Source organism: Phaethon aethereus (assembly GCF_964289735.1).
Source record: "Phaethon aethereus genome assembly, chromosome: 5".
In the NCBI taxonomy this organism is placed as follows: domain Eukaryota; kingdom Metazoa; phylum Chordata; class Aves; order Phaethontiformes; family Phaethontidae; genus Phaethon; species Phaethon aethereus.
The window spans coordinates 42,322,487-42,350,345 of NC_138579.1; the positions used below are offsets into that span (position 1 = coordinate 42,322,487).

General features: G+C 42.4%; 1 protein-coding gene across 1 annotated transcript; it reads left to right on the plus strand.

The window, feature by feature from the left end:
* Positions 1-1,299: 1,299 nt before the first annotated feature.
* Positions 1,300-24,530, plus strand: LOC309405389 (cytosolic phospholipase A2 epsilon-like; the record flags this gene model as incomplete). Its single annotated transcript, XM_082000159.1, has 21 exons — positions 1,300-1,326; positions 1,623-1,706; positions 4,351-4,423; positions 5,244-5,380; positions 6,632-6,763; positions 9,760-9,800; positions 10,250-10,292; positions 11,036-11,099; positions 12,776-12,942; positions 13,088-13,180; positions 13,542-13,579; positions 14,762-14,897; positions 16,304-16,443; positions 18,075-18,297; positions 18,970-19,084; positions 20,086-20,223; positions 20,702-20,809; positions 21,247-21,438; positions 21,987-22,153; positions 22,995-23,175; positions 24,292-24,530. The coding sequence occupies 21 exons, from the start codon at positions 1,300-1,302 to the stop codon at positions 24,528-24,530; spliced, it is 2,538 nt and encodes an 845-aa protein (XP_081856285.1).
* Between the last annotated feature and the right edge of the window lie 3,329 nt (positions 24,531-27,859).

Consider the following 27,859-nt stretch of genomic DNA (forward strand, 5'->3'; position numbering starts at 1 on the left):
TGGGACTAGAGAAAGTAACAGTAGATATCAGTAGTCGCAATGTTCTGTTAGGTCTTCTCTAGTTTGTGAGAGTTGCAACTGCCCCAGGATACCCCTCTGTGTGGTTATTCACAGAATCATAGGATAGTTTGGGTTGGAAGGGACCTTTAAAGGTCATCTAGTCCAAGCCCCCTGCAATAAGCAGGGACATCTTCAACTAGATCAGGTTGCTCAGAGACCCATCCCACCTGACCTTGAATGTTTCAGATGCAGGACTCCAGGTGGGGTCTCACCAGAGCAGAGCACAGGGGCAGAATCCCCTCCCTCGACCTGCTGGCCAGGCCGCTTTTGATGCAGCCCAGGATACGGTTGGCATTCTGGTCTGCGAGCGCACATTGCTGGCTCATGTCCAGCTTTTCATCCATCAGTACCCCCAGGTCCTTCTCAACAGGGCTGCTCTCAATCCCTTCATCCTCCAGCCAGTACTGACACCAGGGGTTGCCCCGACCCAGGTGCAGGACCCTGCGCTTGGCCTTATTGAACCTCATGAGGTTCACACAGGCCCATTTGCTGAGCTTGTCCAGGTCCCTCTGGATGGCATCCTGTCCCTCGTGTGTCAACCACACCACTGAGCTTGGTGTCATCTGCTAACTTGCTGAGAGTGCACTTGATCGCACTGTCTATGTCATTGCTGAAGATATTAAAGAGTACTGGTCCCAGTACGGACCCCTGAGGGACACCGCTCATCACCTATCTCCATCCGGCCATTGAGCAACCATTGATCCCTCTGGATGTGACCATCCAACCAATTCCTCATCCACCCAACAGTCCATCCATCAAATCCATACCTCTCCAATTTAGAGAGAACGATGTTGTGAGGACCGTGTCAAAGGCCTTACAGAAGTCCTGATAGACAGCATCCGTAGCTCTTCCCTTGCCCACTGATGTAGTTGCTCTGTCATACAAGGCCACTGGGTTGGTCAGGCAGGACTTGTGAAGTCATGGTGGCAAACCTTACAGTGGTGGATAACTATTTTATTTTGGGATTAGCCTATGATAAAATGTTTGACCCGTCTCCTCCTTTCCCCTAAGTCACTGTGGTGTTGAGAAAAAAAAAAAAAAAATCTCCATGGGGCATGGAACAAGTGCATAATTTGTGCTTTAGAAATCAATGGGGGGGTGGAGCTATGAGTCAGTCTCTAGAGCTGCTCTTCCCTGCCTCAGTTGGTTGGAAAATAGCGTGGTCCAGGAGCACCTGCGAGCTGTGAGACGTACAGGCTGGACCATTATAGTGTTGCCTTTTATGAAACGGAGATACTAATGGGATCATCAGCCTATTCACCTTTGGTAAGAGAAAATCAGAGGTGGGGCAGGAGGATCTGTTTGGCTATCTTGGTTGAGGTTCATCAAAAGCGAATGCCTGGGGGATTTTGATCCTTAAATGTCAAACGCATCTGCAGTGGGCAGATTTATTAGTAAAGGCAGCAGATAGGTGGTAAGATGAAGATGTATCCCATCATGAGGAAGAGAAATGGTAGGGCCCTCTGCTATTGCTATGGCAAATCTGGGTAGAAACTGAAAACTAGGAGTTGTTGACTGCTGGGTTTCATCACTGGCCCTTCTCTTTGGCTCCTTGTCCCCAGGATCGCTTCATCCGAGCAAACCCACACAGGAAGATTGGAATCAGGAGGAGGAATCATGAAAGACTGCATAGCGCTGAAGATGAGGTACTGTATAAAGGGCAGCTTCTGGGCTGCAGGGAGAGAGTTGTGGGGTATGAACAACGGCCGTGCTACTTGTAGTCTTCCATCAGCCTTTCCCATCTCTCCCTAAGCTTAACTGTTATTACAAGAGGTGATATTTTTTAACGGTTAGTTGAGAGAATATTTGTTTCTTCTGTGAGTGTGCTCTCTAGAGTGGAAAACATTCATTATGACTTAGGGGTTTGGAAGGTGTGGAAGGTGATGAACTTGTGGTTTAGATGCTGGGCAAGGAACCGGGAGAGCTGGATTTTAGTCTTGATTTTACTGTGACATCACTCTATGACAGTAGTTGTACCTCATAACACCCAAGGCTCAGTCTTCAAATTGTTTTTGCTTTGCTTGATGGAGGCAGATCAGGAGATAAAATGGATTATTCTGTGTCTGCCACTTAAAATAATTCTGAACGCTAATTTTTATGAATCAAACTGTTAAAAGGTGTTGGAAGGTAATGAATGTGGTACATACTGGATACGTAACAAATTATGCCCTTTTCTGAGTAATGGCTGGTTGAAATGATATTAAATGAGAAATTTAAAAAAAAAATAAATTAAAATTGTATGTTTTTTTTCCCACTGAGTTTCCTGAGTCTGCTCCCTACTTGTATTCAGTGCAGAAGTGTGAGGCTAACTCTCTGCTACATCTGGGAGAGCAGTGAACTCGCTACCTGCTAGCACTATGAAATAATAATTGGTTTTGTGTCTGCATATTTTCTTAGTACTTCAGACAGGTCATGAATAAGTTCTCTCCAAACTCCTGGATGTGGATGGTGCTAAAGCTGAGAGTGAAAAATTAATCCTCTGTATTTGGGATGAAAAGTGGAGCTTTCAGCAATTTGGATCATCTACTCCCGTCATTCTCTCTATCTCCAGAAACATTACTGCCAAAAATTCTGCTGAGGTTGATGGGTTTCTTCCAAACCTGCTGATTTTGTTGAAATGGCACTTTCTGCAAGAAAACTGTTGGGTTGAGAATTTTTCCAGTGGGCTGTAAATATCTAGCCTGGAGACTTACTGCTTTTTGATGGTTAATCTGCTCCTGTCAGGACACTGGCATATCAAAATAAGAGGTAAACAAGGAGGTCCTAAGGAGGTAGTTTCTCAGAAATCCTGGTGCTTTGAAGATTTAATTGCTCCTATCAATTTAATTGCTCCTTTCAATTTAATTAATGGAGCTACTTCTTCTGTATGCAGTATTTTACTTCTGATGTTGTTCAAGAATTCTTGCCTTGTTTTCCCTGTAACCAAGCGTAGGGTTGTGTGTGATGGGGAGTGCAGGGAGAAAACAAAGAATTGAGAGGGTTGTGGAGCCTTCAAGCTATTCCCCTGTAGAGCCCTACACTATGATGTGTCAGTATATTGCTATACCTCAGTGCTCCTCCTTGGTAAATCAATCAGGTCAGCCGAGTGTTTTTGCACGTGAACACATGTTAAAAATAACTTATTATGCAAAAGTCCTGAATAAGCCAGGGCATTCTGAACCGCTCATTTGTGCTTTTGGTGTTGAGGGTTTGTTTTTGTTTTTTTTTTTTTGGTGTGCGTATGTGCATTCATATGCAATTATAAAGCTGTTTGCAGCTTTCCATTTTCTTACATTGTTTAGAGATTTTTGTGATTCATGCTTTCTTCACTTCTGGTTTTCCTCCATGGTTTATCTACATGTATCAGTTCTGCATGTTGTGGTAATGTGGATTCACTTTGATTCATGTAGACGCTATCTATGGATGACAGGTTATCTTTACTCAGTGTCACACAGAGGAAAAAAAAAAATTAAAAAAATAGGGCTGCTTCTGCCTTATGTCATGTCAAATTTGCACCGAAATGCTAGAGCTGCCTTATAGGAAGCTGGACCTATGTGTGGAACGGAAGGGTGCTTACCCCAAGCCTCTGATTTCAGCCTTCCTCCTGCTGATGTAACTGAAGAGCTCTGGAGTCCCATACTGGCCTGTTCACTTCTAGAACCGTTATCTCCCTCTTTTAGTCATTAATTTCCTTTGAAGGGTCAGGTATTTTGGTACGGTGAAGGATGTTATGACGTTATGTATCCCACAGCCAGACTGGCCAGTAGCAGTGATATCTTGACCAGGGCACTATAAAATGGAGGGTATCTGTCCGGTTCTGCAGTAATGTTAGGTGGCAGGTGGGCAGTGGTCCTCGATGGAGGAAGGAGGGCATCCCATGGTCCCCAAGCCAGCACCCCGGGAAGTGCTGTGCTGTAATCTGTTGCACTCAGCCTGAAATTTGAGGAGCAAACCCTGTAGTTTGAAGGTAGGTGGATTTTACAGGGGCAATTATGTAATGACTTTTTTTGTGAAAACTCTCTTGTGATATTTCTTCTACTTCCTGCATTAAAACTTAACCTCCGAAACCTAAATCTTTAGAAAACTTAATCTTAAACACAACTGGTTAGTAAACATAGCTGGAATCTGACGTTACATGGTGTCAAATCATGAGAAAGAATTTCTTCCCAGAAATTGTCTCAAATAATTAAAATGAAAATATGTTCACTGCAGTAATGAGAGAATGGCCTTTGCTATGCTACGGGATAGGCTGTGTTAGTTATATTTGAGTTACTTGCTAATAATTGAGGTACTTTTCTCGTTGTTCTGCAGCCAGAAGTGCCTCAGTTGTCCTGGCTTACTGTAACAATTATAAGCATGAGAAATCTTCGCAAAGCAGATTTGTGTAAGTATCGCTGATGGCATCTTTATAGGCTAGCAGGAAAATCACCGTCACCTGAATTTAATGCTCTTGTACATCTATTGCTTGGATTATGGTAACGTCTCAGGTTTTTTGGTGGAATAAGTTGTATCTGTTGTCATTTTTGTTTAGACTCAATTCACATAATTTAGAAAATGGTTAACAATAGATGTGAAATAGGATAGAAATTCTATGTTGGGGAAGAAGTTATCCTTCCCTTCACTGGCTGCTCCATGATACTTCCCTTTCCCCTCACTCTTCAGTGCCTCTTTATCCACAGGTTGCCCGTTTCCTTTCTGAAAGTAGCATCTTTGTGAAAGATAGAGGAAAAATCAGTAGTTGTGTTGGGTGCTGCTGTGTTTGTGTCTTCATTGCTATATCACTGTGGACAACTTGTGCATTACAATTAGAACCAGGTCAAAAAATCCCTGAAACGAAATTCTTAACTTTTTTTGAAGTGGAGTTTCAGGAAGTGAAGTCATATATGAATTTGCTTGGAGCCTGGCAAGCAAACAGAAGTGAAAAATCAGAAGAGCTGGAATACTTCAATATTGTTGAAATTGAGTATTTTGGCTTTTGTTATCAAATTGAATTAGTGGTTTAAAATTGACTTTTGTTTGGAATTGACATAAATGGAGATATAAAAGTTAAATAACTCTAAACCCAGAATGTTTTCCTTTGGGTCTAATGACCTACCTAGGACTCCTCAGCGGTTAATTTTTTTTCCCCTGACTGGGCAAAAGAAGTAGTACAGCAGTATTTTTTTTTTTAACAATTACGCATCTTTTTGTTTTTGTTAACACAGTGAGCCAAACCGATTGCTATGTCAAGCTGTGGCTGCCAACAGCTTCCTGTCGGGAAGCCAGGACAAGAACCGTATGCAACTGCAGAAACCCTGTCTGGAATGAAACTTTCCACTTCATGATACAACGTGAAGTAAAGGTAGGATCTGCGCCTGTGATGGTGAGCAGATGCTTTCTACAGAGGACATCTCCACCTGCTGTGTGCAGAGCCTTTGTGAGAGCCTTGAGCCTTGAACTCAGTTGTGCTGAGGAATAGGATGGTAACGGAAAGATGCAGAAAGTGTCAGAGATGGCATGAAAGATGCTGTTTCCTACCAGCAAGTAAATATGCAAACCTTGATATGGATTCTCTGGTGCCCTGATTGGTCTCTGTCATCTTCTAAGCACTAGAACCCCATGAATTGGATGGGAGATTTTAAAAAACTTTTTAGAGGATTAGTTGTATTTTCTTATATGGGGTTGTGAAGGCATTTTTGTTGTATGTTGCCATGAGCTTGTAATACCTGCTTTATACAGTAACAATGATACCATTTGTAAGTTGTAAGAGGTACCGTAACTTAATGCTGTTTTTTAAAAATTTTAAAATGTCATTTAATACTAACCATTCCATTATTAAGCAGGCATATTTTCAAAAGCCTAATAGGCTACGAGAAAGCAAACTGTACGTCTGACAGACTTATAACAGAGCCATGCCTATCCCATGCTTTGAATTGAGTACAAGCTCAGAGGGTTATGGATCATCTGGAATAAAGTTGAATGCTTCTTTCTGTCCCAGAGCAGTTGTAGAAAACTTAAAATGTTTGTAGAATTACCAGAAATAGGTCAGCAGTCAGAGGGCAAGTGATACAAGGTCTAGACACAGGGTCAGCCTCCTACGGCTTGATAGCCCTGCATCTTCTCACATTGCTACGCGATTCCTGAGCCCTGAGGAACTGCAAGGGGAATCACTACAATTTAAATCTTACTAAAAGAGTTTGTTAATGTGCTTTACGTTCCATTTGCAAAGGGCTAAGGGTTTGCCCTCTATTATTACTTTCTGCTGATAGGCCAAAATTTCTCAAGATAGTAATTTTGAGTCCACAAAGGATCTGATGAGCGGCATGTGTGTAATCTCTGCTCTGTCCAGTGCATATTGCCATCATGCACCACTTATGCTGCCTTTCTTTTGAGATCTTGTTCATTGCCAAATCTGATGATTTACCTCTTCTACAGTTAGTGCCTGACTTTGCAGTCTGAGCCACGGGGGCTGTGAACTGAACTCCGCGCTGCCGCAGGAGTCTGTCCACATCAAACACCACCAGGGTTGCCTGCTGGCTCTTGCTAGACCTTGCCTTTGGGCTCAGTAGTCTCAGAGCGTGGCATTTACATCCTTCTCTGCCTCTCTCCTCAGAACATCCTGGAGCTGACAGTCTGCGATGAGGATACTTTTACACCAGATGACCAGCTCTTGACTGTTTGCTTTGATGTAGCTAAAATCCAACCTGGAGGAAAAGTTCACCTCAATTTTGAGCTGAATCCAGAGGTGAGAAATAAAAAGATGAGTAAAATTAAGTGGATAGATAAAATAATACTCTTGATCAGAATTTTGACCCAAGTTACTACCTATATTAAACATTAGAGCAGTTGTCACACACAAGGACTCTGTTAAAATGACCATATTAAAGGACAAAGTTACATGTTCAGGGCTTAGGAGGGGTCAGAAACAGTCACCCCTCTGTTGTGATTGCAGTTAGATGCCAAATGGCTTTCCTATTCTGAATTTTTTTGAGACTTCAAAAATGTGTTTTGAAAAATACAGAGAGCGCTTTGACTCGTAGTCAAAAATGAAGAAGCTGATCGTTAGAGATCTCGCTGCTGTAGTAGGAGACTGACAGAGCAGGGATGGGAACAAACCTGGCCCCTTTCTGGGCAGCTGCCCTGACCCTTTGGCCAGTAGCTCACTAGGGGTACCTTCTCTCAGCTTCACCAGGGGTTTTGTCCTGTGCTTTCAGGCAATATGCTTGGTAAATGAATATATATTCTCATGAAAATCTTTCAGTTTTTTTTCTCCTTCTGATTTACAACTACTTTTTTTTTTTTTTTTTAAATTCTCAGCAAGTCTGTTTATGATCTTTTGTTACAGGGTTACAATCTTCTTTTAGGGGAGCTGAGCCAGCCCAGAATGGGTAGGGCTTGATGAATGAGAATCTCCTCGGTATTTTGCTCTTTTTTTCTAGGCCAGTATGTGACCTAGGAGTCTTATTTGGTGCACATGTCTCGAAGAATATTGTGTTTGGTTGTATTAGAGGGGATAAAGAATTTCTTATGAAATATTTGGTGGGTGAAGTTGCTGAGAGGACAGGTGGAGAAATCACACCCATCTTTTAAGCAAGCAAAATACGTACTCAGATTACTTTCTGCAAAACAGAACACCTTCTCTGCTTGGAGGCTGTGTAGTAACGAGACTTCGGGGGTTTTTTCACACTTCTGACAAGGGCTTGAGTTTACAGTTCCTAGGAATTGTGTGTGCTCTGTTTATTTCTAAACTGCTGTGTCAGACAGGCTGTCCGGAAAACACTCTTGCCTGATTTTTTTATTACTATTGCTTTGGAGAGTGTTTGTTAACTACTCTCTTAGAAAGCCAATCCTTACTAAGGATTTCAATATACCTGCTCCAGCTGGCTATGGCCTTCCTTAGAAAAAGACTCATGTGACTGAGATCATTTGAGGTGTTATTCAAGCCATGAGTTTGCTCTGAGGCATGTGCAGAGTTGGCTTAACCCATTGGCTTAGCAAGGTGGAAGTTGGGGAGATAAGACAAGGTGAGCGGTGTCTCAGGAATGTCTTGGTCAAGCCGTCCTTATTCGTATCACGACTCCTACTCAGGCACCCATGAGGCATCACATATTATGGTCTGTACATGGATTTTCAGGACACTTAGGGTTAATTTTTTTTTTTTGTTAAAGTGACTTAGTAATGGAACATGCCGGGCAACCTTAATAACAGGCAGTAATGCCACCTCTGCCCATAATGATTTCTTTCATCTACCACGGTATCGCAAAAGGAGGGCTGAAGAGGCTGGAGGGATATGTCAGAGCATCAGGGTCGCTTCCTGCTGTGCCTCTTGCTCACTGTGTGGTCTAACAAGTCTTTCCATTGCTTTGCTCCAGGTTTTTCACCCACAAAAATGTGAATGGGACTTAATAGAAATATAATTTGTGTGAGTGTCCGTACAACAGCATAAGAATGATGGGAACATAAGGCTGGCACAATTAGGCAGATGTTACAAGCCAGTGTCTCCTGAACATTGTTTCTGCTGTTCTTTGGACAAAGTTGGAACAGACAATCAGTGAGTTTGGATAGTACAGAATGGTCACAATCTGATGCTTGATAAAGTCTCTCTTGCATCTCTGTAAGGTGACTGCTTTCTAAAATATGTCCCTCAGCCTTCTGTTACAAACTGTTGCAGAACAACCTGCTGCTGGGTTATGTGCCATGGATCCAGCTCTCAGAGAAGCCACCTGAGATGTCTCAGTTACTGACATGAACGAGTAACTACAAAAGCACTCACTTTTCACCTTTACTGTAGTGATGCTTTTACCTTGGCAGCTACATTAGCAGACTTGGCATGGTTTTCACAGTCTCTTCACAAAGGTGATGTATGCTGTGCAGCCAGACAGAAGGAATATTTGGCAGTAAAGGTTAGTTCTTCAGAATATGAATGAAAGATGTTACAGTCACTTGTCAGAAAGAGATTTGTATCTTCCACTAATTAGTGTTTTCCTCCCTGTGGTTGGTATAGAAGATCTCTCTGATATATGTTTTTGTGTGGTATTTCCTGGATTGGCTGTGTCCCATACAGATTGATCCAGCAAATGGCTGAGTAAAGTAATACAGTTATTCAGTCCCTCTTATGTTGTTGATGTGTTACTCTTCTCTGTTGCTGTTCCTTACTCTTACACTCTTCCCCCTTTTTCATCATCATTGGTCCTTGCGAACTTTTCCCCTCATTCCCCTTCACAGCTTCAGTCTTCCCTCTTCTCTCTCTTCTTCCCTTCACCCTGGAAATTTTCTTTTTCCAAGTTGGTCTTTTCTCCCACCTTTTTTTTTTTTTTATATGTTTATAAAATTCTTTTGTTTTAACCCAGACATTCTCACCCCCTAGGTCCGTCTATTCTCAAGTATTGTCTCCTACATCATTCACCTCGGCATTGTTGTTATACCTCCCTTCCTCAGCATTGATTGACCCATGTCTCATCCTAACTAATAAATAAATAACGGGACCTTCCCCCGCTATTCCATGATACTTACTCTCCTCTTCCCCTCGGGGGGGCAGTTGGTTTGTAAACAGTAGAGTGGTGGAGAGACATGAAGTGGAAGGGTGGCCAAAAAAGGCTCCATCCATTTACGTTATGATGCAGTGGGTGTAGGAACAGCAAAACCTTGCAAGGGAGGCTTGTACAAAATCATCAGAGCTCTATCAAAGGAAAAAGTTTATTCATTTATTTTCCTTAAATGAAAAATAAATCTTATTTTCAGAAACAAGAAGAACTAGAAGTGGAATTTCTACTGGAAAACATGTGAGTAAAGTCTAAATGTTACAGAATTTGTCATCAGAAAACTTTTCATTTTAGAGAGAGTGGTAATGCAGCACTGGGGAAGTGGCTCCATGTACCGGTGCTCTGACATCTCATCTCGGCATCTTCCCCATGGTTGCTTTTCTCTCCTGAATCTAGTGAAATCCCTTCTTGAGTGACAGTCTCACTTACTATTTATAGCTGAGGCTGTGTGTTTATTTTGTAATTCAGCTTAGGGAGAGATGATGCTTATCAGGGGAGGTAAGAAAGAAGGAGTGTCCCCAGGAGCTACGGGATTGTGACCCAGCAGCGAGCACGAGAAGGAGGTGAAAGAGAGAAGTGCTGATGGCACTTGGCAGCCAGAAAAACTGAGCTCAAAGAACTATTTGCATTTGAAAGATTATTGCTCATGTACCCACTCTTAAATAAACCTTCTCCATTTTGCTTTTCAGTCCAGGTGTATCTGAGAACATCGTTACTAATGGCGTACTAGTGGTAACTCTTCTATTTTTTTATGCTTATGTTCCTATGGTAGGGCAGAACTGAAGGATGTAGTTGGAAGGACTATGCCTTTAGGCGTAGCCTTTACTCAGGTATGGTTGTAAAATTTTGAACTTGGTCGTGCTTGTAGTGTGTTCTGTGTGGGGAGAGGCTTGGACCAGCGCTCTGCCACAGTGCCAGTGAGCTGCTCACTGATGAAATCGCAGTAAACGAGGAAACTTGGGAAGGGAGTGAATCCAGTGTTACTGCAGAGCTTGTTACTGAATGTCTACCTTGGAGATGAAGGCTGTTTTCACACGATGTCCAAAGTACTGTACGATGCTCCTGTGCTGCTACTTCCTCCTGTGCAGCACTCTCTTGGGAAGTTTCAGCTTCATCCCAAAGGTATTAAAGTACAGGCCCATCCGTCCAGTTGTTCTGCAGAGTTGTAGGTATCTTTCAGCTCACTGTTCTGCAGACAAAATTTAAAGCGTGGCCTAGATGGGGAGGAAAACTTCTTGTGTTAGCTGTTGGGGACTGAATGGTATTTAAATGTAATGGGATGGATCCCCAGCTCTCTTAGCTCCCTTGACCACAGTATTGCTTGCATGATTTATACAAGAAAATCAGCCTCTGCCATTTATTCATGTTCACAGGACATCATGGCCAAGCCTGGTGTTTCTAAAGGTCCCCTAGATCCTCAGTGTGGATCCTGAACTGTTTCTGTAACCAGTGATTTTATTGCTTATCTCTTCTAGTCTCGTGAAGTTTCCTGTTTGGGAGTACATGTGAATGAAACAAAAATGAAGAGCCCTTACACAAGTGAGGTTATTGATTTAAATCATTTGTCACTGCTTTTTGTGCTATGGGAGGTGCAGCTGATTCTAGATAAATATTTGATCAGTTTTAGTCTCTCTTTGTATCAGGGCTGCTTGAGGTGTTTTCTGAATTACTTACTTGCTATACAGTGAGAAGCCTCTAGAGGTAGCTTGACTGTGTGGTGGGTTGACCCTGGCTGGACACCAGGTGCCCACCAAAGCCGCTCTTTCACTCCCCTCCTCAGCTGGACAGGGGAGAGAAAATGTAACAAATAGCTTGTGGATTGAGGTAAGGACAGGGAGAGATCATTCACCAATTAGCATCATGGGCAAACCAGACTCGACTTGGGGAAATTAATTTAATTTATCACCAATCAAAATCAGAGTAGGATAATGAGAACTAAACCCAAATCTTAAAACACCTTCCCCCCACCCCTCCCTCCTTCCCAGGCTCAACTTCACTCCTGATTTGCTCTACCTCCTCCCAGGTCCGAGCGGCGCAGGAGGACGGGGAATGGGGGCTGTGGTCAGTTCATCACATGGTGTCTCTGCCGCTCCTTCCTCCTCAGGGGGAGGACTCCTCACACTCTGCTGCTGCTCCAGTGTGGGGTCCCTCCCACGGGAGACAGTCCTCCATGAACTTCTCCAACATGGGTCCTTCCCACGGGCTGCAGTTCTTCATGAACTGCTCCAGCCTGGGTCCCTTCCATGGGGTGCTGTCCTTCAGGAACAGACTGCTCCAGCCTGGGTCCCCCATGGGGTCACTAGTCCTGCCAGCAAACCTGCACCAGTGCAGACTTCTCTCTCCATGGGTCCACAGGTCCTGCCAGTACCAGCTTTCCAAGGGGTAACAGCCTCCTTTGGGCATCCACCTGCTCTGGCATGGGGTCCCTCCACATACTGCAGGTGGAGATCTGCTCCACCGTGGTCTTCACCACGGGCTGCAGGGGAATCTCTGCTCTGGCACCTGGAGCACCTCTGCCTCCCTCTTCTTCACTCACTTTGCAGTCTGCACAGCTGTTCCTCTCACATATTCTCACTCCCCTCTCTGGCTGCAATTGCCGTGTGCCATTTCCACCCTGCCTCCTCCCCCTGCCTTCTTAACTACGTTATCCCAGAGGTGCTGCCACCATCACTGGTTGGCTTGGCCTTGGCCAGTGGTGGGTCCGTCTTGGAGCCGGCTGGCATTGGGCTCTATTGGACATAGGGAAAGCTTCTAGCAGCTTCTCACAGAAGCCACCCCTGCAGCCCACCTGGCTACCAAAACCTTGCCACACAAACCCAACACAACAGCGAAGCTTAAGGGAAACTGTGGAGGTGGCCAGGAGACTCAAAAATATGACTGCGGTGTGATGAGAACGGAAAGTAAAAGCAGGGAGACACAACTCTCAGGAGTGGAAAGGCCACGGTGGAAACTCAGGGGGTGTGAATGCTGCTAGTGGCATCCACTGGTCTAACACACGCTCTCCGTCACTTGGCAGGGAAGAAGTTGCAATGCTGCGCCGGCCTTTTGCTGCTTGTTCAGTCTGGCCCTTGTTCACCCTGATTATGGGGGAAGAAAAACATGGTGGCCCAAATGAATGTTGACTGCACTAAGGCTGAAACTTTACTTGGGGCATTTTTGTTTGTTATTTTTCAGGGCTAGATGCGGTTAACATTTCTCTGTGGTTTGCTTCTTAGGGAGAGATTTCACGTTCACAATGAAAGGATCCTATGAAGAAATCCAGGATATTTCCATAGGTCCTCGCTGCAGACGAGGAAGCAGAGAAACCACCATGTTCCACTATGTCAAGCACAGTCAACCCAGACTGCACATGATGCTGCCGAAGGAGCGTTTTTTCTGTAGTGTATGTTTTGCTTGTGGATAGTGATAACAGCTAAAGTAACTTTGGGGAAGAAGCATGATGAATTAGCCCTTCTCTGGTTGATTTGTACCTGTGGGTTGTCAATAATTTTCTCCTTATAACATTTTTTTTCCCCACTTTAATTCAGCATGGCTCAGCTAGGAGGGAAATGGATGTAAGTAGTCCCCTGGCTGTGCCTCTCCATTCTCTGGACTTGGGAAAGGAAGCGACAGTGATGAGAGTGAGTAGCTTTTGACAGCATTTGGAGTTACTTCAACAAGTGTAAGCTGTGTCTATGTGATAGCTGGTCTGTTATTAATTTTGTTAAAAATGTACTACCTGAATTATAGGTATACTTAGCTCTGCATGCACTTGAAAGGATAACTATTATTCAGGGAAAAAGTAGCATATTGAGAACTGCTGATTGCTTTAAAAGTATTTTAAAAGCAGGATCCTAGTGATTGTGTGCAGAAGGCCTGAGAAGAGACCAAAGGTTTATCATTAGACTATATATCTGAATAATTGCTAACACTTTAACAGTTGCTTTTGCAAACTTTTCAAGTCTATTTAAAATTTATGGTGTTTTCATTCTTGATTCTCAGGGCGAATCTTATGAGGTGTCTGTGAAGGAAGAAGATGGGTAAATCTTTTATTTCTTTTGAATGATTACTTAGGCCGTCTCCTATCCTTTCATAGTATCACCTTTAAATGAAAGGAAGCTACAGACTAAACTAGCTCATTTCAAAACCAGGAATAAAGATTGTAATTAGTTAAAGAAGACTAAAATATAGGGAGGAGGTTAATAAAATGATGCATACTTCTCAATTGGTTGGTAAGAGTTCAGCATAGAATAGGTAGTAGGTTGTCATGGGGTATAACCAGTCACAATGTTTTTCCTAACGTTGATGCTTCCTAATTTTGATACTTAAGAGTCCATCTGTCTTGTAACCTTTATCTATAATACACACATACACACGCTTATGTGTAACACATTTCTAACATGTTTCTAACACTGTTATGCATTCACCAGTCCTCTGCAAGTCGTTTTTCAATGAAACAAATGGACAGTAATTAATTAGACTGGCTTGCAGTGATTTTTCCAAAGGGCAACATTACCCCCTACTGACTTACTAGCCGCATTGCAAGCACTAATTGCAAACATGGTGAATCAGAGCTTTTTACTGAATGTTAATTATGAGTCACAGAAGGGACAAAATAACCTTTTGGCTGAAAAAACCTTGAAAGAGTAGCCCTATGAAAACAGAAGTTATAGAATTAATGATGCACATGACGTTCATAATCATGTACAGATAGGAAGGGATATACTTAAGAGACGTCTTCTGGCTCAAGTATTTACAGCACAAGTTCTTAGTAGAGATAAAGCCTAACACAGTATTAGGGTCATCTTGCCTAAAGCGTGTTAAGTTTAAGTAACTGCTTAGTCCCCCTCTGCTCTTCAGGAAACACATACGTAGCAAGAGAATGTGAAGAGGTGTCCAAATTTCAGAGCTCAAAGTGAAACAGCTTGTGAAACAGTTATGATACTCGTTTTTCATCAGCAATGAATTTGACTCATTTAACTTGACCTCATGACTGTGTGAAATAGTTCAGGACATGATTCTGGTCTAAAATCTCCACAGGAAGGCAGAAATACAGGCCTGTGATATCCATATACCTGCTTTCGTTTCCATAAGGGAACCTTCATGTGCATGGAAGTAGTCTTTCTTTAAACTGGTTTGTTGCTTGTTTTACTTGATGTCTCAGGCAGTAGCTCTAGAAATGGCTTACAGGTAACGTGTCGCGTTCTGTTCTTATGCTCTAGTTGCAAGAATTTAGATTTGCGGCTGGGGTTTGATCTATGTGCAGCGGAGCAGGATTTCATCTGTAAAAGGAAGAAGGTGGTTGCTGCTGCTCTGAAAAATGTTCTTCATCTAGATGAAGACCTGCAGGAGGATGAGGTATGTGGGACAGCATCTTGGGAACTTAGAAATATTCTGTCCCACTTTGAACAAAGTGGATGTGACATACTTGTATGACTACCCATATAGCTCTTCCACATCTTCTAGACTAAAATGTATAGGCCAGATTGTCACTTGCACCTAAGACCATATCCAAGAATTTTTGGCACAGAGAGTGAAAGACAACTGTCAGGAGGTCAGTTATAGCTCCTTTATTCTCTGCCAGCCTCTATTCTCACTCAGGGACACCCAAAGAACATATATGATGAGATCAATGTATGTATAACCAAGCTTGGTGAAATTTGGTTGCTTGGACTGAGACAATTTCTCGGCATTTTGGCACCTCTCCCCTTCTCTGCTGCTACACAAGGCTCACAGAGGAAGACTGTGACTCTCCCTTGGCACACTGGTACAGCAGCATCTGTCTTGTGTGTTTTTCAGTGTCTTACCTCTTGTCTTTTCTTCTCCTGGGGATCCCTGGACTCAGAGGGAGCTGCTCTGTTACTGGAGGACAGTAATCTGTTTTGGGGCTGTGGTGCTTGGAGCAAGAGTCAGGGAGATACTCTTCTGCAGCTGGGAGAGTGTGCCCGTGTGGGATTTCCTGCGCTGCCCTGTTTGGCTCCCAGCACACCCATTCCTTGATGCTGTGTGCGTTTGTCAACTATGTTGAAGTGCTCATGAACTTAAGTAACAAGTAGAATAGAGCTTGTTATTATTAAATGAGGACAAAGGGTTACTGAGTCATATTAATTAAAAAACAAAAAACCAAACCCCCCAAATCGATAGTAAAATACGATGAAGACAAGATTAAAGGTAATAGCAAGATATGTTCCTAAAAACTGAATAAATATGTTGTCTCAGTTTTCATTAAGTGCTGCCTATGGGGCAAAGGGAGGATGGCTCAGGATCCCTGAGGAAAGTAAGACCTAATTAAATACAGCATTGATGTCAGGGAAGGGGGAGGTAATCTGGGTAACAAAGAGGATGATAAAATAAATCTATAAAGCTGGGCACCATCTGCCTGGGGAATAGCAAGTGTTGTATATAAACTTAGAGGAAGAAAAAATTATGCAGGCAGCTCTTGCTCTGCTCCCCTGACCTCAGTTATACTCGGGATTTTAAAATGTGTTTTGAGGGAAAGACATCTGAAAATGGATTATGCCATAAAAGAGCCATGCTTACAGCTTCTGACTTACCAAACATCATCGATCGGGAAGATACTTTCAGCATGTGCTAAGTCCCACCGAAGTATACACAACTCAAACACACACCTACGTGCTTGCCCTGAAGAGGGTCAATTGAATCCAAATCTACCTGAATTAGGGTGTTGCTGTTACTTTTTCTGCATGCCCATCACTTCTCTATTTCCTCTGGTGATGAACAACTCTGTGCCTTTGTGTGTTGAGCAGGTGCCAGTGGTGGCAATCATGACCACAGCAGGGGGAGTGCGGTCCATGACGGCTATGTTTGGCAGTCTTGTGGCTCTCCAGGAGTTAGGTGTTTTGGACTGTGTCTCATACATCAGTGGTTTATCTGCCACAACATGGTAAGGAGAGTTGGGCTTGTGCTTGCTGTTTGTGTTAGAAGAGCGATAATCTGGTGAAGCATATTGCCTTGTTGATTAATTTTACTCAGCATGATGCTGGGACCTGGCTTCCTTGTGGTGCTCACCTATTTCATGGGACCTCTCAGTGCTGTAGCCTTTATTTCTTCTAGCTACAAGAAACAAATTGAGTGAGAGCTATTGTATTTCTATAATCGCACTGAAGAGTTTACAGAAACTTAAGAGAAAAGAACACAAGCCAGGATGTTTTACCTGTATCTCCCTGCAGTTCAGTGCAGGTGACAAACCCACCCACACCGTTCTGTGGCTCAGATACGTGCCTTTCTGCTATGCCATACATTACGAGTTCTCCGGGGGGCCAGACTCATCACTCGGTGCCTGGTGCAGAGAATGGGTTAGAAACGTGGTTATTTTTTGATGAAAATTCTGTATGACTCCGCTCCATTTCTCATTTTCCAGGCACCTGGCAGAAAAGATTCCTATGTTAAGATGGTGGTAGAGGTGTCTTGATGTTTCACTTTGATTGAAAGGTGGTTGTCTGTGGCTACCAACAAGGGACTGAATAGGGCCTGGTAGGCCAAAAATCTGGCATTTTCTTGGGAATGTAAGAAACGGGGATTGCTTCCTGGGGGAGAAGTAAACTTTTTGATTGCCAGTGCAGACAAATCAGATGTTAATGATGAGTTAGAGAAGATGCTGCAGTTGTGCAAGAGAAGCAATGCAGCTGGAGTCCTGGGGACCTGAATTTCTAAAAGGGTGCAGACCCGATCCCTGAGCATACTTGAGAGCAATAAGGACATGAAAGTAGGGAAATAGTTTTCCCTTCCTTTGTGTATCTCTTGGGTTATCCAGTTGCACGTAACACTTCAGAAATCGTCTTGTAATATTTGTCTGGCTCAACCCTTACGTGTCTCTGAAAAGCAGAATTTAAAAGAAAAGCTGTGAGAAACACGGAGTGCCAGGCACCCAATGTTGACTGCCTTTGCGTGACTAGCAGGGGTTTAGGGTGGGGTTTTTTTTTTGTTGTTTTTGCTTTTTTTTCTGGCCTCTGGTGGGCTGCTCTAAAAAGATACATGAGACAGAAGCAGAACAAGTGGGGTGGGGATGAAAAGGATGACTGGAATCCGCCTGAACTCTGGGAACTGAAATGTCAAGCACCGGCCCTGTGCGTGCTGGGGTCGGAGGTGACCTGCCTGTTGCGTGCCCGAGGAGGGGAGCTCTCGCGCTTGTCCGGGGAGATGTTTGCTGCTAAAGCCCTGCTTAACGTTTGACACGGCATCTGCAACAGCTGAGGGAACCGGCCTCAGGCAGAAGCTGCAGCTTGAACCTGGATGATCAAAGGGTAATTCTAGTAAAAGCTTGTGTTATGGTATGGGTGTTGCTTTATTACTCTTTTGATTCTGAGAAGAAACAAGCTAGGATGATTTCGAGTGTATTCCTGCAGCAAAAATACCGTATAGTCTAAATTCTGCCTGAGGTTTGAACCGCTCTTACGGGGTAAAAGTTGGCGTGTGAGTGCCTCGTGTACCCTGAAGCAAAACGCTTCTGGGTGGTATAAGCCCATGAACTGTCATGCACCCGGTGATGAACCACAGTATGTTTCTTTCTACCAGGACCATGGCAAAGTTATACGAAGATGCAAATTGGTCACAGAAGGATCTCAGAGGGCCAGTTGATGATATCAGGAAACATGTGATCAAGAGCAAGCTGCACTGCTTCTCATTGGATCATATGAAATACTATGAAAAGGAGCTTTGTGAAAGAAAGCAAGAGGGGCACAAGCTGTCCTTTACAGATTTATGGGGACTCTTCATTGATAGTATGATACATCATCAGGTATTATACATCCGTCTCTTATTCCAGAGGATTTCTAACTTGTCATATCTAAAGTTCTGGATTCAGTTATAGGAAAAGCTCTCAAAACTTCTGAGGGGTCTTTCTCTGGCTTTTTAGAAGAAAAATAACGCAGTAAGCCTAAAATGTAAGCATCTAGGGGGAAACGTCTGAGCATGTAAAAAGTCAAGGTGTTAACGAAACTGGTTTTCCATCTTTAATTTCAGGTCAGATGAGCATTCTAGTAACATACAGAGGAAAGGTGGCTCTGACAGAGCTAAGTTCAGGCATAGCAATATATAGCCATACCAGCAAACAAACCTGTATTGAATGAAATGGGCCCTGGTTGACCTTTATCTGCAGCACCTCCAAGGTAGCTAAATATCTTTATCTTTCCTTAAAGGAAGTCACATCCTAGTGACTGTGCAGACCAGTTTCTGACATTTTTGCTCTATCTCCCATTCCAAAATTCCCAGAAGCATCAGGGAGAATGCTTTGGTGAAGGTTGATGACAGATAACACATGAACATATTTGTGTGGTCAAAGAACTGAAGTACGCAGAACAAAATGTGCTGAGGTTTAGGACACTTTTCATTGATAGTCCATGCTCAGATACGGTATTAAGTCTGTGCATCATGTTCATCTTTTACAATGACTTATGTTCTTTATAAACAGGGAAGTACTCACAAACTCTCTGATCAGCAACTGGCCGTAAATCAGGGGCAGAATCCGCTGCCCATATACCTGTCCCTCAATGTCAAGGATAAATTTAGCACTCTGGATTTTAAAGGTAATCATTATTATACGTACTTCTATAAATCTAAGGAGTTTCCTTTTAATGCTGTGTGAATGCCAAAAGTTTTTACTGTAAGTCCAAGCTAACAGATCTTCTAATTAATTTTTTTTTCCCCTGTCTTCACAGTTGGGTTCTGACTTGGAGGAAAAATATGCATCTTAATACTATGGTAGGGAGGTACCTGTGCAAAGACATTGTCCTGTGAGGGGCCGAGGTGCCTTTTGCTGGTGGCCTTGAGAGCCACCACTGCTGCTCTTTCTCTCTCATCCCCACCTACTCCTCTCCACCTCTTTCAGCTACTGGGGTTCCTGCCCAGGTAGCAGAAGTCCGAGAGAGATGTGAAGAGCTGGGGGAGGAGGGCAATGAAGGGAGGAGAAGAAACGATGTGGAGGGGCTGGGGTGAGAGTGGGAGGCATCTCCCAGCAGCCAGAGAGGGATCTGAGGAGGGGCAGCGCTCTGTGCCCTGATCTGTGATGCTGATCACTATTTCCACTGCATCTTCTGGCCCAAACAAAGCAGGAGGTCCTGCAACTGAACCTGGATCATCTGCTTCTAGGCACAACCCGCAGTCCCAGTGTGTTCAGCCAAGGCCTGAGTGGGTTTTGTTCGGAGTTTCACAAGGCAGTGATTGTCAGAGTCTAAGAATAAATGGCAGTTGGTGTCAGAAGGACTCAGAAGGACTAAAAACACAACATTTTGCAAAGGGCCTTAGAAATCGGTGGGTTTTCAGCCCCTATTTTTTCTTCCTAATACAGAAATGGACCTGAACCCCAAGCTGAATAACACAGTGTTAGTGGAGGGGAATTTAGCTTTTGCATTCACCAATCTAACATGCAATACGTTGAAGGGCACTTTTTTCAAAACATGGTGGTTTGAACTGTCACCAACATGCTGAAGCTACAGGCCTTGTTCTTCCAGCTTTTGATTCTCTAAGCTGTTATTTTCACATGTGTTTGGGTGGCTGCAATAAGTCCTTCTTGATGTCTTATTTGCAGAGTGGGTGGAGTTCACACCTTATGAGGTGGGTTTCCTGAAATACGGGGCCTTTGTTCGTTCAGAGGACTTTGGTAGTGAGTTCTTCATGGGTCACCTGATGAAGAAGATCCCAGAGTCCCGCATCTGCTTCTTGGAAGGTGATTTTATTATCTCAGAAAAACAACCACATAGTTGGCTACACAGACTTGGCATCTAATAATTACTGGCCTGCAAGTAGCAATACTAGTAAACCAGATAATGTATCTGATGCAATTTAAATCTCAAATAAACCATAAAAAGAGGAAACTAATTCTTCAGACAAATGCACTTAATTTGCTGAACTTCTTAGGTTAGACAAAAACAGAAAACACACATTAGAACTGAACTTCCGAAGTATTTAAAATCACAGTCTGACTTTTATAAACAGCGAAGATTCTAAAATAGCCTAGTCGTAAGACAGACGTTATGTGGAATGGCATGGCATTTGATATTCATACTAAAATTCATAATATTTAATAGCTAAACCAGTGCTAATTTAAACAACCACAGAGACTGAATCCAAGTAGGTTGCCATAGCTGTGCTCTAAAAATTCAAGGTAGTATTAAGTATGGCTTTTTTTTCCTTAAACTTCCAAGGCACATGGAGTAATATATTCTCCCAGAATTTTATGGATGCTGTCTACCTCTCGGGTCATTCAGAGGACTTCTGGCACAGATGGACCCGAGGCACTGAGCATGACATTGGTTAGTTATTTGGATTACTTTTCACTTGCATCGGCATTGTCTTCACACCTCTCTGAAATGTGAAACCTGACCTTTGGTAAAGGGTTTCGTTTTGTGTCCTGTTTCTGGGTTAGGGGACACCAAGCCTTTGAGAATGAAGGAGAAACAGGAGAGAAACAGTTGTGCTGGGAAACAGGAAAAAAACATTGTGCTGCTCACTGTGCAACATCCCTGGGGAGTTTTGCTAGTCACAAGAAGGTTACCACGAGCCCTTGGGAGAGGGAGAGGCCAGATGGGGAACAACAAAGTGCCCAGAACAGTCTGCATGGTGGTGCAGGCACTCCATCACAGATGGGGCTATGGTTGTTTGGCTGCCCAGCCCCACTTTGTTATTATCAGCATCAGAGTAACACTCTAAACAAATGCAGACATATACCCTCTTCTCATTCTTCCTACAGAGGAACGTCCTGCTTTGCCCAGGAAGCCTCACGAGCAGACAACTTGCTTATCCATTCCCAAAGGTTGCCTTTCCAACACTCTTCGAGAAATGATGACCGGACGACCAGTGGTTTCAACTTACCATAATTTCCTCAAGGGCTTGCAACTACATAACAAGTATTTAGAGAATGAGAGCTTTTGCATGTGGAAAGGTAATAGTGAATTGGTTTAGATGCATCTCTGAAGGTGATTTGAGTGCTGATACTTGCTGAGGACAAATATTTGATAAGCTTTAGCATAAAGGCAAATTTTGATTAATATTATTTGATTAATATGTCTGTGGAATTGGTTTTGCTGAGCCCCAGGTGATTTACTGCTGGTCTTGTTTCTGTCTTGGAGAAGCCACAGCAGGCTTGCTTGAATTCTGTTCTTCCTAAGAAAAGCTGCAAGAGTGTGGCTTACAGCTTCCACTGAAGCTAAATAGCCACAAAGGTACACCAGTTGAAACAGCAGCCTAGTAGTATAAAAAGCATCACTTTGGGTGAAGCTGAGTCTCAGAAGTGTTCCCTCTTACTGATCTCAGAGTTGAGCTATAGATGCTAAAATTGTGTCAAAGACAAATATTTAACTGTGGGCTTTGTGTTGAAGACTAATGTAAGTGTGGTCGGTCTTTTCTTTTTTCCTTATTATGCTGATTTGAAAAAAAAAATGGACTTGCTCCTGCAGTAATTAATTGATAATATAAATTCTTGACTTTCAGACACAGTGCTGGATTCTTCTCCCAACCAGCTGAATGAAATGGGTGACTACCTCAAACTGGTAGATACAGCTTTCTTCATCAACACCAGCTGCCCGCCCATTCTGAGGCCAGAGAGGAAAGTGGATGTCATTTTGCATTTAAATTACAGCGGGGGATCACAGACTCTGGTGATGTTTTGAAGTAGTGATACTTTATCTGTATGAGTCCAGCAGCTGAATTACCACATTTCTCTTTTTTTCAGAAAATTGTCTGGTTTTTATTAACTTAAATGATCATGTCAGTGATACTGATCCACACTGTGACCGTAATGTTGCTGTGTTTGTCAGGGCTATTTTCAGTAGCTTTCTGGGACACACACACAGACACAGGCACATAGAAGATTAGGTATGCTGTATGTCCGTGCAGATTTGTCATTGTGGTACCAAGTTCCTCAATAGTTATTTAACTAACTTTTAGAATGTAATTAATCAATACATAATTTTTCTATTTTTGAATGAAAATTTGGAGTTTTTCTTTTAGTTTTGACTCTTGGTGTTTGCATAAGTTTCAGTCAGATTTTTGTTTTGCTGTGTTCGAAGAAACATTGAGGGGCATATATGGTTGAAATTAATGTAATTTATTTGTAGGAGGACATGAAGACATTGGTTGTTAGGTACACTGAATGCAAACAATCAAGAACTTGTGATATGAGATACCACATGTAACCAAAATTTCCTGATCCAAATCCTCTACTGTGACCACTACATCACACAAATTATCTGAATTTTATATACATTTCAGAAAACAGTAATCTTGCTTTAAAAATACACAGTGTTAGCAAATCAACCACATTTCTATTACCCAGCATATATTAAAATCAAGAGGGTATGCTTGTTCCAGTGCACAGTTAGACTTATTTGTAAACACATAAGTCAATCACAGATTGCCTAGTGCAGCAAAATATCAATTATGGGGCTTGGTAACCTTATTTCAACCTCTGTGTTGCAACTCTCCTCTTTGTTGAACCAGCCACTGGACCTGTTCTCAGAGTACTGTTTGGAGCGTGGGATCCCGTTCCCCAGCATAGGCCTGAGCCAGGAAGACCGGGAACACCTGAAGGAGTGCTATGTGTTTGAGGACAGCTTAGAGGCACCAGTCGTGGCCTATTTCCCACTGGTGTGTGATACCTTCCGAAAGTATAAGGCACCGGGTAAGTTAATGGCATCGATCAATCATTTTTTGAGGTTGTCACATACAGTTTATCCATTGAATTTGTTCCTCTTCTAAAACAAGAGACTCGCAAGCTTCCCAGTTGGTTAAGTTATCGTATCCCCAGTCCTGTCGTGACAGATGTAGTGTTGGCCAGCTAATCAGGAATTGAACGGAAGAGTTTCAAAACTAAAAGCATGAATAGCTCTAGCTTGCAGCAAACGCCCTTATCTGGCACCTGGGACGGTTTGTGTTCCTTTGATAATAAAGGACAGGAGGCAGCTACTAAGTTATATCCACTGGTAGCTAACGCTGTCGCTTAACAGTCTTGTAATGAGCTACTATGTTTACTTTGGTAACAAAGCTAGAATCCTCTCATTAATTTATTTACGTGAAAAAAATTTGAGAATAGAAAGTGCTGAAAACATATAATGAAGCAAAGGATTTGCCAGGGTAACAAGCTACTTTGATATCTGTCATTTTTGAGGAGTTGCCAGATTATTTTCTTTTGTTCAGTAATAGAATAAATAATGATTTTTCTGTTTCACCAGAAAAATCTACTCGGCAAATTCACTTTCAGTTTACAAATACTTTTGCATGCATCACCTCCAATTTTCTTGTTGCTTATCTAGTATGATCCAGGAAACTTTCCTCAAAAACTGAACAAAAAACCATGTATCAGCTTATTGGGAAAGACCTCATGTAGTTCATCTTACTTGTCCTGCTACATGTGCTTAAAATCTCAGCCACCTGAGAGGAAGAATTCCCAGTCCAGGAGCTTCCTGGTGCCATTTTCTAACAGTTGGTAGATAAGGACCTGTCATGTCAGTGCCCAATGGCAAAGTTAAAAATACACAATTCCAAATCTGCAAAAGTGAAATATTCTAATGGAAAACTTTAAAGAGGAAAGCATTTTGCATGGAAAAGTTGTTCTGCCAGTCAGTTCTGGGTCAGCTGTGATTGCAGTCAAGTGGTGAATTTTATTAGTGCAGCAGGCGTTGTATCTATACAGTAATTAAATCTTGAACCATTTTTCTTGTGGCTGTTACTGTGTATTTTGCATTGCCTGGCAGGAGTCTTCCACCTCAGTAACATTGCTGTGTTGAACTTTCTTCAGGTGTGGAGCGCAGTCCCGCAGAGATGGAGCAGGGAAGAGTAGATGTGTCCAACTCTATTGCTCCCTATGGCACTGGTCTGCTTACATATACTGAAGAGAATTTCAACAAGTTGTTGAACCTGTGCAGCTACAACATCCTGAATAATAAACATTTAATTCTTCAGGCTTTGCGAACTGCAGTGGAACGAAAGAAGCGATTTAAAAACTGTTCATCACCTCAGTCGTCTAAACTCTTTTAAAGTATACTTTGACGAATCTCACTGGAGAGAGAGATACAAATGTTTTGTAATGGACTAATAAATATGCAGGGAACATGAATCCATACAGAATGAACTTCCATGTTAGCTTGTTAAAAAAGAAAATTATGTATTTTATTCAGTACTGTGTGTTAGGACTAATGCTGGTTCTGGCATTAAGGTCATTGGCATATCATGATTACTTTTGAAAATTCTCTTCACTGTTTCAGGGGATAGAAAGGCAGTTGTAGATCTAGAAGGTCTTATTGGATATACAGCCATATAGGAATGAGATTTCAACCTCACAAAAGTGTGTGCCAGATGTGGATACAAATCTTGGTGGTATGCAGTCTTTGAACCAGAGACCAAAGCAGAGATCAAGCAAAGCCTTGCCTTGTTCACACATCTCTGCTTGTGACAGTAAGGGGTAAAGCAGATACCAAAAATGTTTGCACCAGGAAAAGGAAGGCCAATAATTGAAGAATGGAACTACACATGATGTTTTCTATTTTCTCAGTATCCATCTGTTAGGCAGAAGTCTGACCTTCAGTGGATTTACCTGCTTGGCTGTCATTGCACTGAGCCTACATTTTTGATGGACTACCCCAGAGTTAACATATAACAGCCTGATTTTTCCGCCAACTGTCTGATAAAATCATCTGACTGCATCCATTTTTGCTGAACTTCTTCCTGAACTATTGTGTACCAAGTAGATTTTGAAGCTGAAGATAGCAGTTAAGGTTTCAAATCCTACGCTTAGCACTACACTAACTTGGAAAAACAGTTTTAACAGCCTAGCCTTTGGCCATAACCATGTCTTAATTTATTAATCTGATGTGAGCTCACAGATGTTCATGATGGCAACAAAATTTACAATACCAACTCCTTTGATTTCTGTTACGTTATGACGGTCAGTGTGTAGCTGCAACTACAGTTTTATTCCCACTGTCATCCAAAGCACAGACAGGGGAGCGTTGCTGAGATTTTCATACCCATTTTAGATAAATGCTTGTTTAAGAAAATATATTTAACTGGTCATTCTTACATCTTATTTTCTCTTGTATATATCAATATACATACTGTGTAATAGCTACCATTCAAATACTAAGTACCCATGCATAATCTTATTAAAAATAAGAGTCTTATAGCTGCAATCATTGAAGTATGTTTTTTTTTTATTAAATTGTATAGACTCAGCTCAGCTAGTGAATTCATCTGGGAAAAAATGGTTCTTTCTTCTGATACCAAGAATTTAAATATTGAGGGAACAAAAGCGTCCATGAGCTTTGCTAATGACCTTTGAGGAAGGATGAAAGAAAAGCTACCACTTCGACAGTGGAAGACGAAAAATGGAAGGAAAGTCTGCTTTTACGAGTGCAGATGACTGTGATCATAATGGGAGGTTTACAAGTCCAAATACTGGTATTTGCAAACACCAAGGTATTTATTCTGTAACAGAGTGCAGCGTTTGGCTAGCACTGTATATGTGTCTATATTTTCATCAGTCTTTTCTGTTCCCCTTTGTAGTCATCCCTTTCGTTGCCCTGCTGTGAGTAGGGGAAAATAAAAGTGCATCCATCTGTACACTGGCAGTATGCCTGCATGACCCCGGGAGCGTGGCTCCCGTCTCACGTACCATGGTCAGAAAGTGATGGGCTCTGTCATCCAGCCTTACAGGTCTCTGTTCATTAAGCAGGAGATAACATCTTACTTTGTTACAGTCCTTTTTCTGTGCATCGGTTCAATTAACAGGAGATACTCCTAGCTAGTATCTCCTGTCAAGCTTTGCCGCAATACAAATCAAACCAATAAAGTCTCCCTTCATGAGCAGAAACCTGGCAGTAACCTTTGCATCTCCTTTTCACAGATCTAAGGTCGTCAAGTCCAACAACTCTCCTCTTTTACTCACTTACTGATAAATTTTTCTTTTTCAACTCTGCCCTCTTAACCAGAAAGCCAGTTTTTCACCTTCTTTTCTTGCCATTGGTTAGGATAATTTGATCTTATGTCTCACCAGTAAGATGGCAATACTTTTCTATGAGCAAAGAAAAAAAGGAAGATGTCACTCTGACGGTTCAGTTGTGTTCATAAGTTTATTTTTAAACAATAATGAAATGGAGTTTTAAAAATCCAATTAAATTTTTTTGCTAAGTATCTTTTAAGTATTTTAAAGATTTTCAAGATTCATTTTTACAGCTCCAGGAAGACGTCACAGCAGCAGTGCAGTTTGTATTCCACCGACTGGTTTTTGGTGGTTGCAACACTTGGCACTGGGCCTTCAGCTTTACTCATCCAAGGTGTGGTGATGATGTGTGTTTTTGGCAGCAGATCCAGAAAATTAGGATAGCTTAGAATGAGCTGAGGAAAGGGAGTCCATTTTAAGAAATCTGGGCCTGTTGAGCAAGCCACTGAAAAATCTTAGGCTGCCCAAACTGTCTAGTTTAGCAACTTGATGTTTTGGCATGAAGGAAAGTCAGACAAATATCGGTGTTCCAGCTGAGACCTGGCTCCGAGGATCTAACACTGCATGAGGCTAATGCTTGCCCTGGGCGGGCCAAGCTCGGTGGTCTTACCTTGGCGACTTGTAAGTTTTCTCCACAACGGACTCATTTGGTTCCTTATCTGGGGAAGGAAAGGCTTCTTTTTCTGTCCTGTTAAAACCTGTTCATGTTGTTTGCATCGCAGCAATACCTCAGAATCCTGCCTGTGATGTGATGGTGAAAGGCAGCGTAAAAGGACAGGGGAAGAGATATTTGTTGGAGTGGCTTGCCAGCTGTTAATAAAAAATAAAAGAAAGAGATGTTTGGTATTACTAGTGCTGTTTTTTAAGGAAGGAGCTGAGGGTTAGTGACATATCAGATGGATTTTTCAAAGTGATTCAGCATTGGTGTAATTGTTCTATTTAAGATCCAGGTAGGTCAACAGCAATTTCTTTTTTTTTTTTTTTTTTTTTTTTTTGAAAACACCTGTATGTGACCTGTCACACAAGCTCTGCTAAATTTAACGACATGATCCTGTAAGCAATTACCTGTGAATCCTTACAGTCTCTGTTAGGACTGAAACACCTCTCGGGATGACTGTAGATGAAGTTACCCCCTTATTTAGCTGGTGACATGAGGTGAGTTCCCGATGCTCTGAGAATTGGTTCAGATTCAAATTGGCTCTAGACTTCCCTGTAAAGGTCCTGGGCTACGTGTCTCGCCGCATTTAATGCCAAAGGAATTGCTGGCTAATTAGCTGACACAGGCTGGTGCTGGTATCCCTCACGCCTGTGGTCTGATGGGGTTCGGGAAGAGAAAAAGCTGCTTGAAGGGCGTCTGAAGTGATGAATG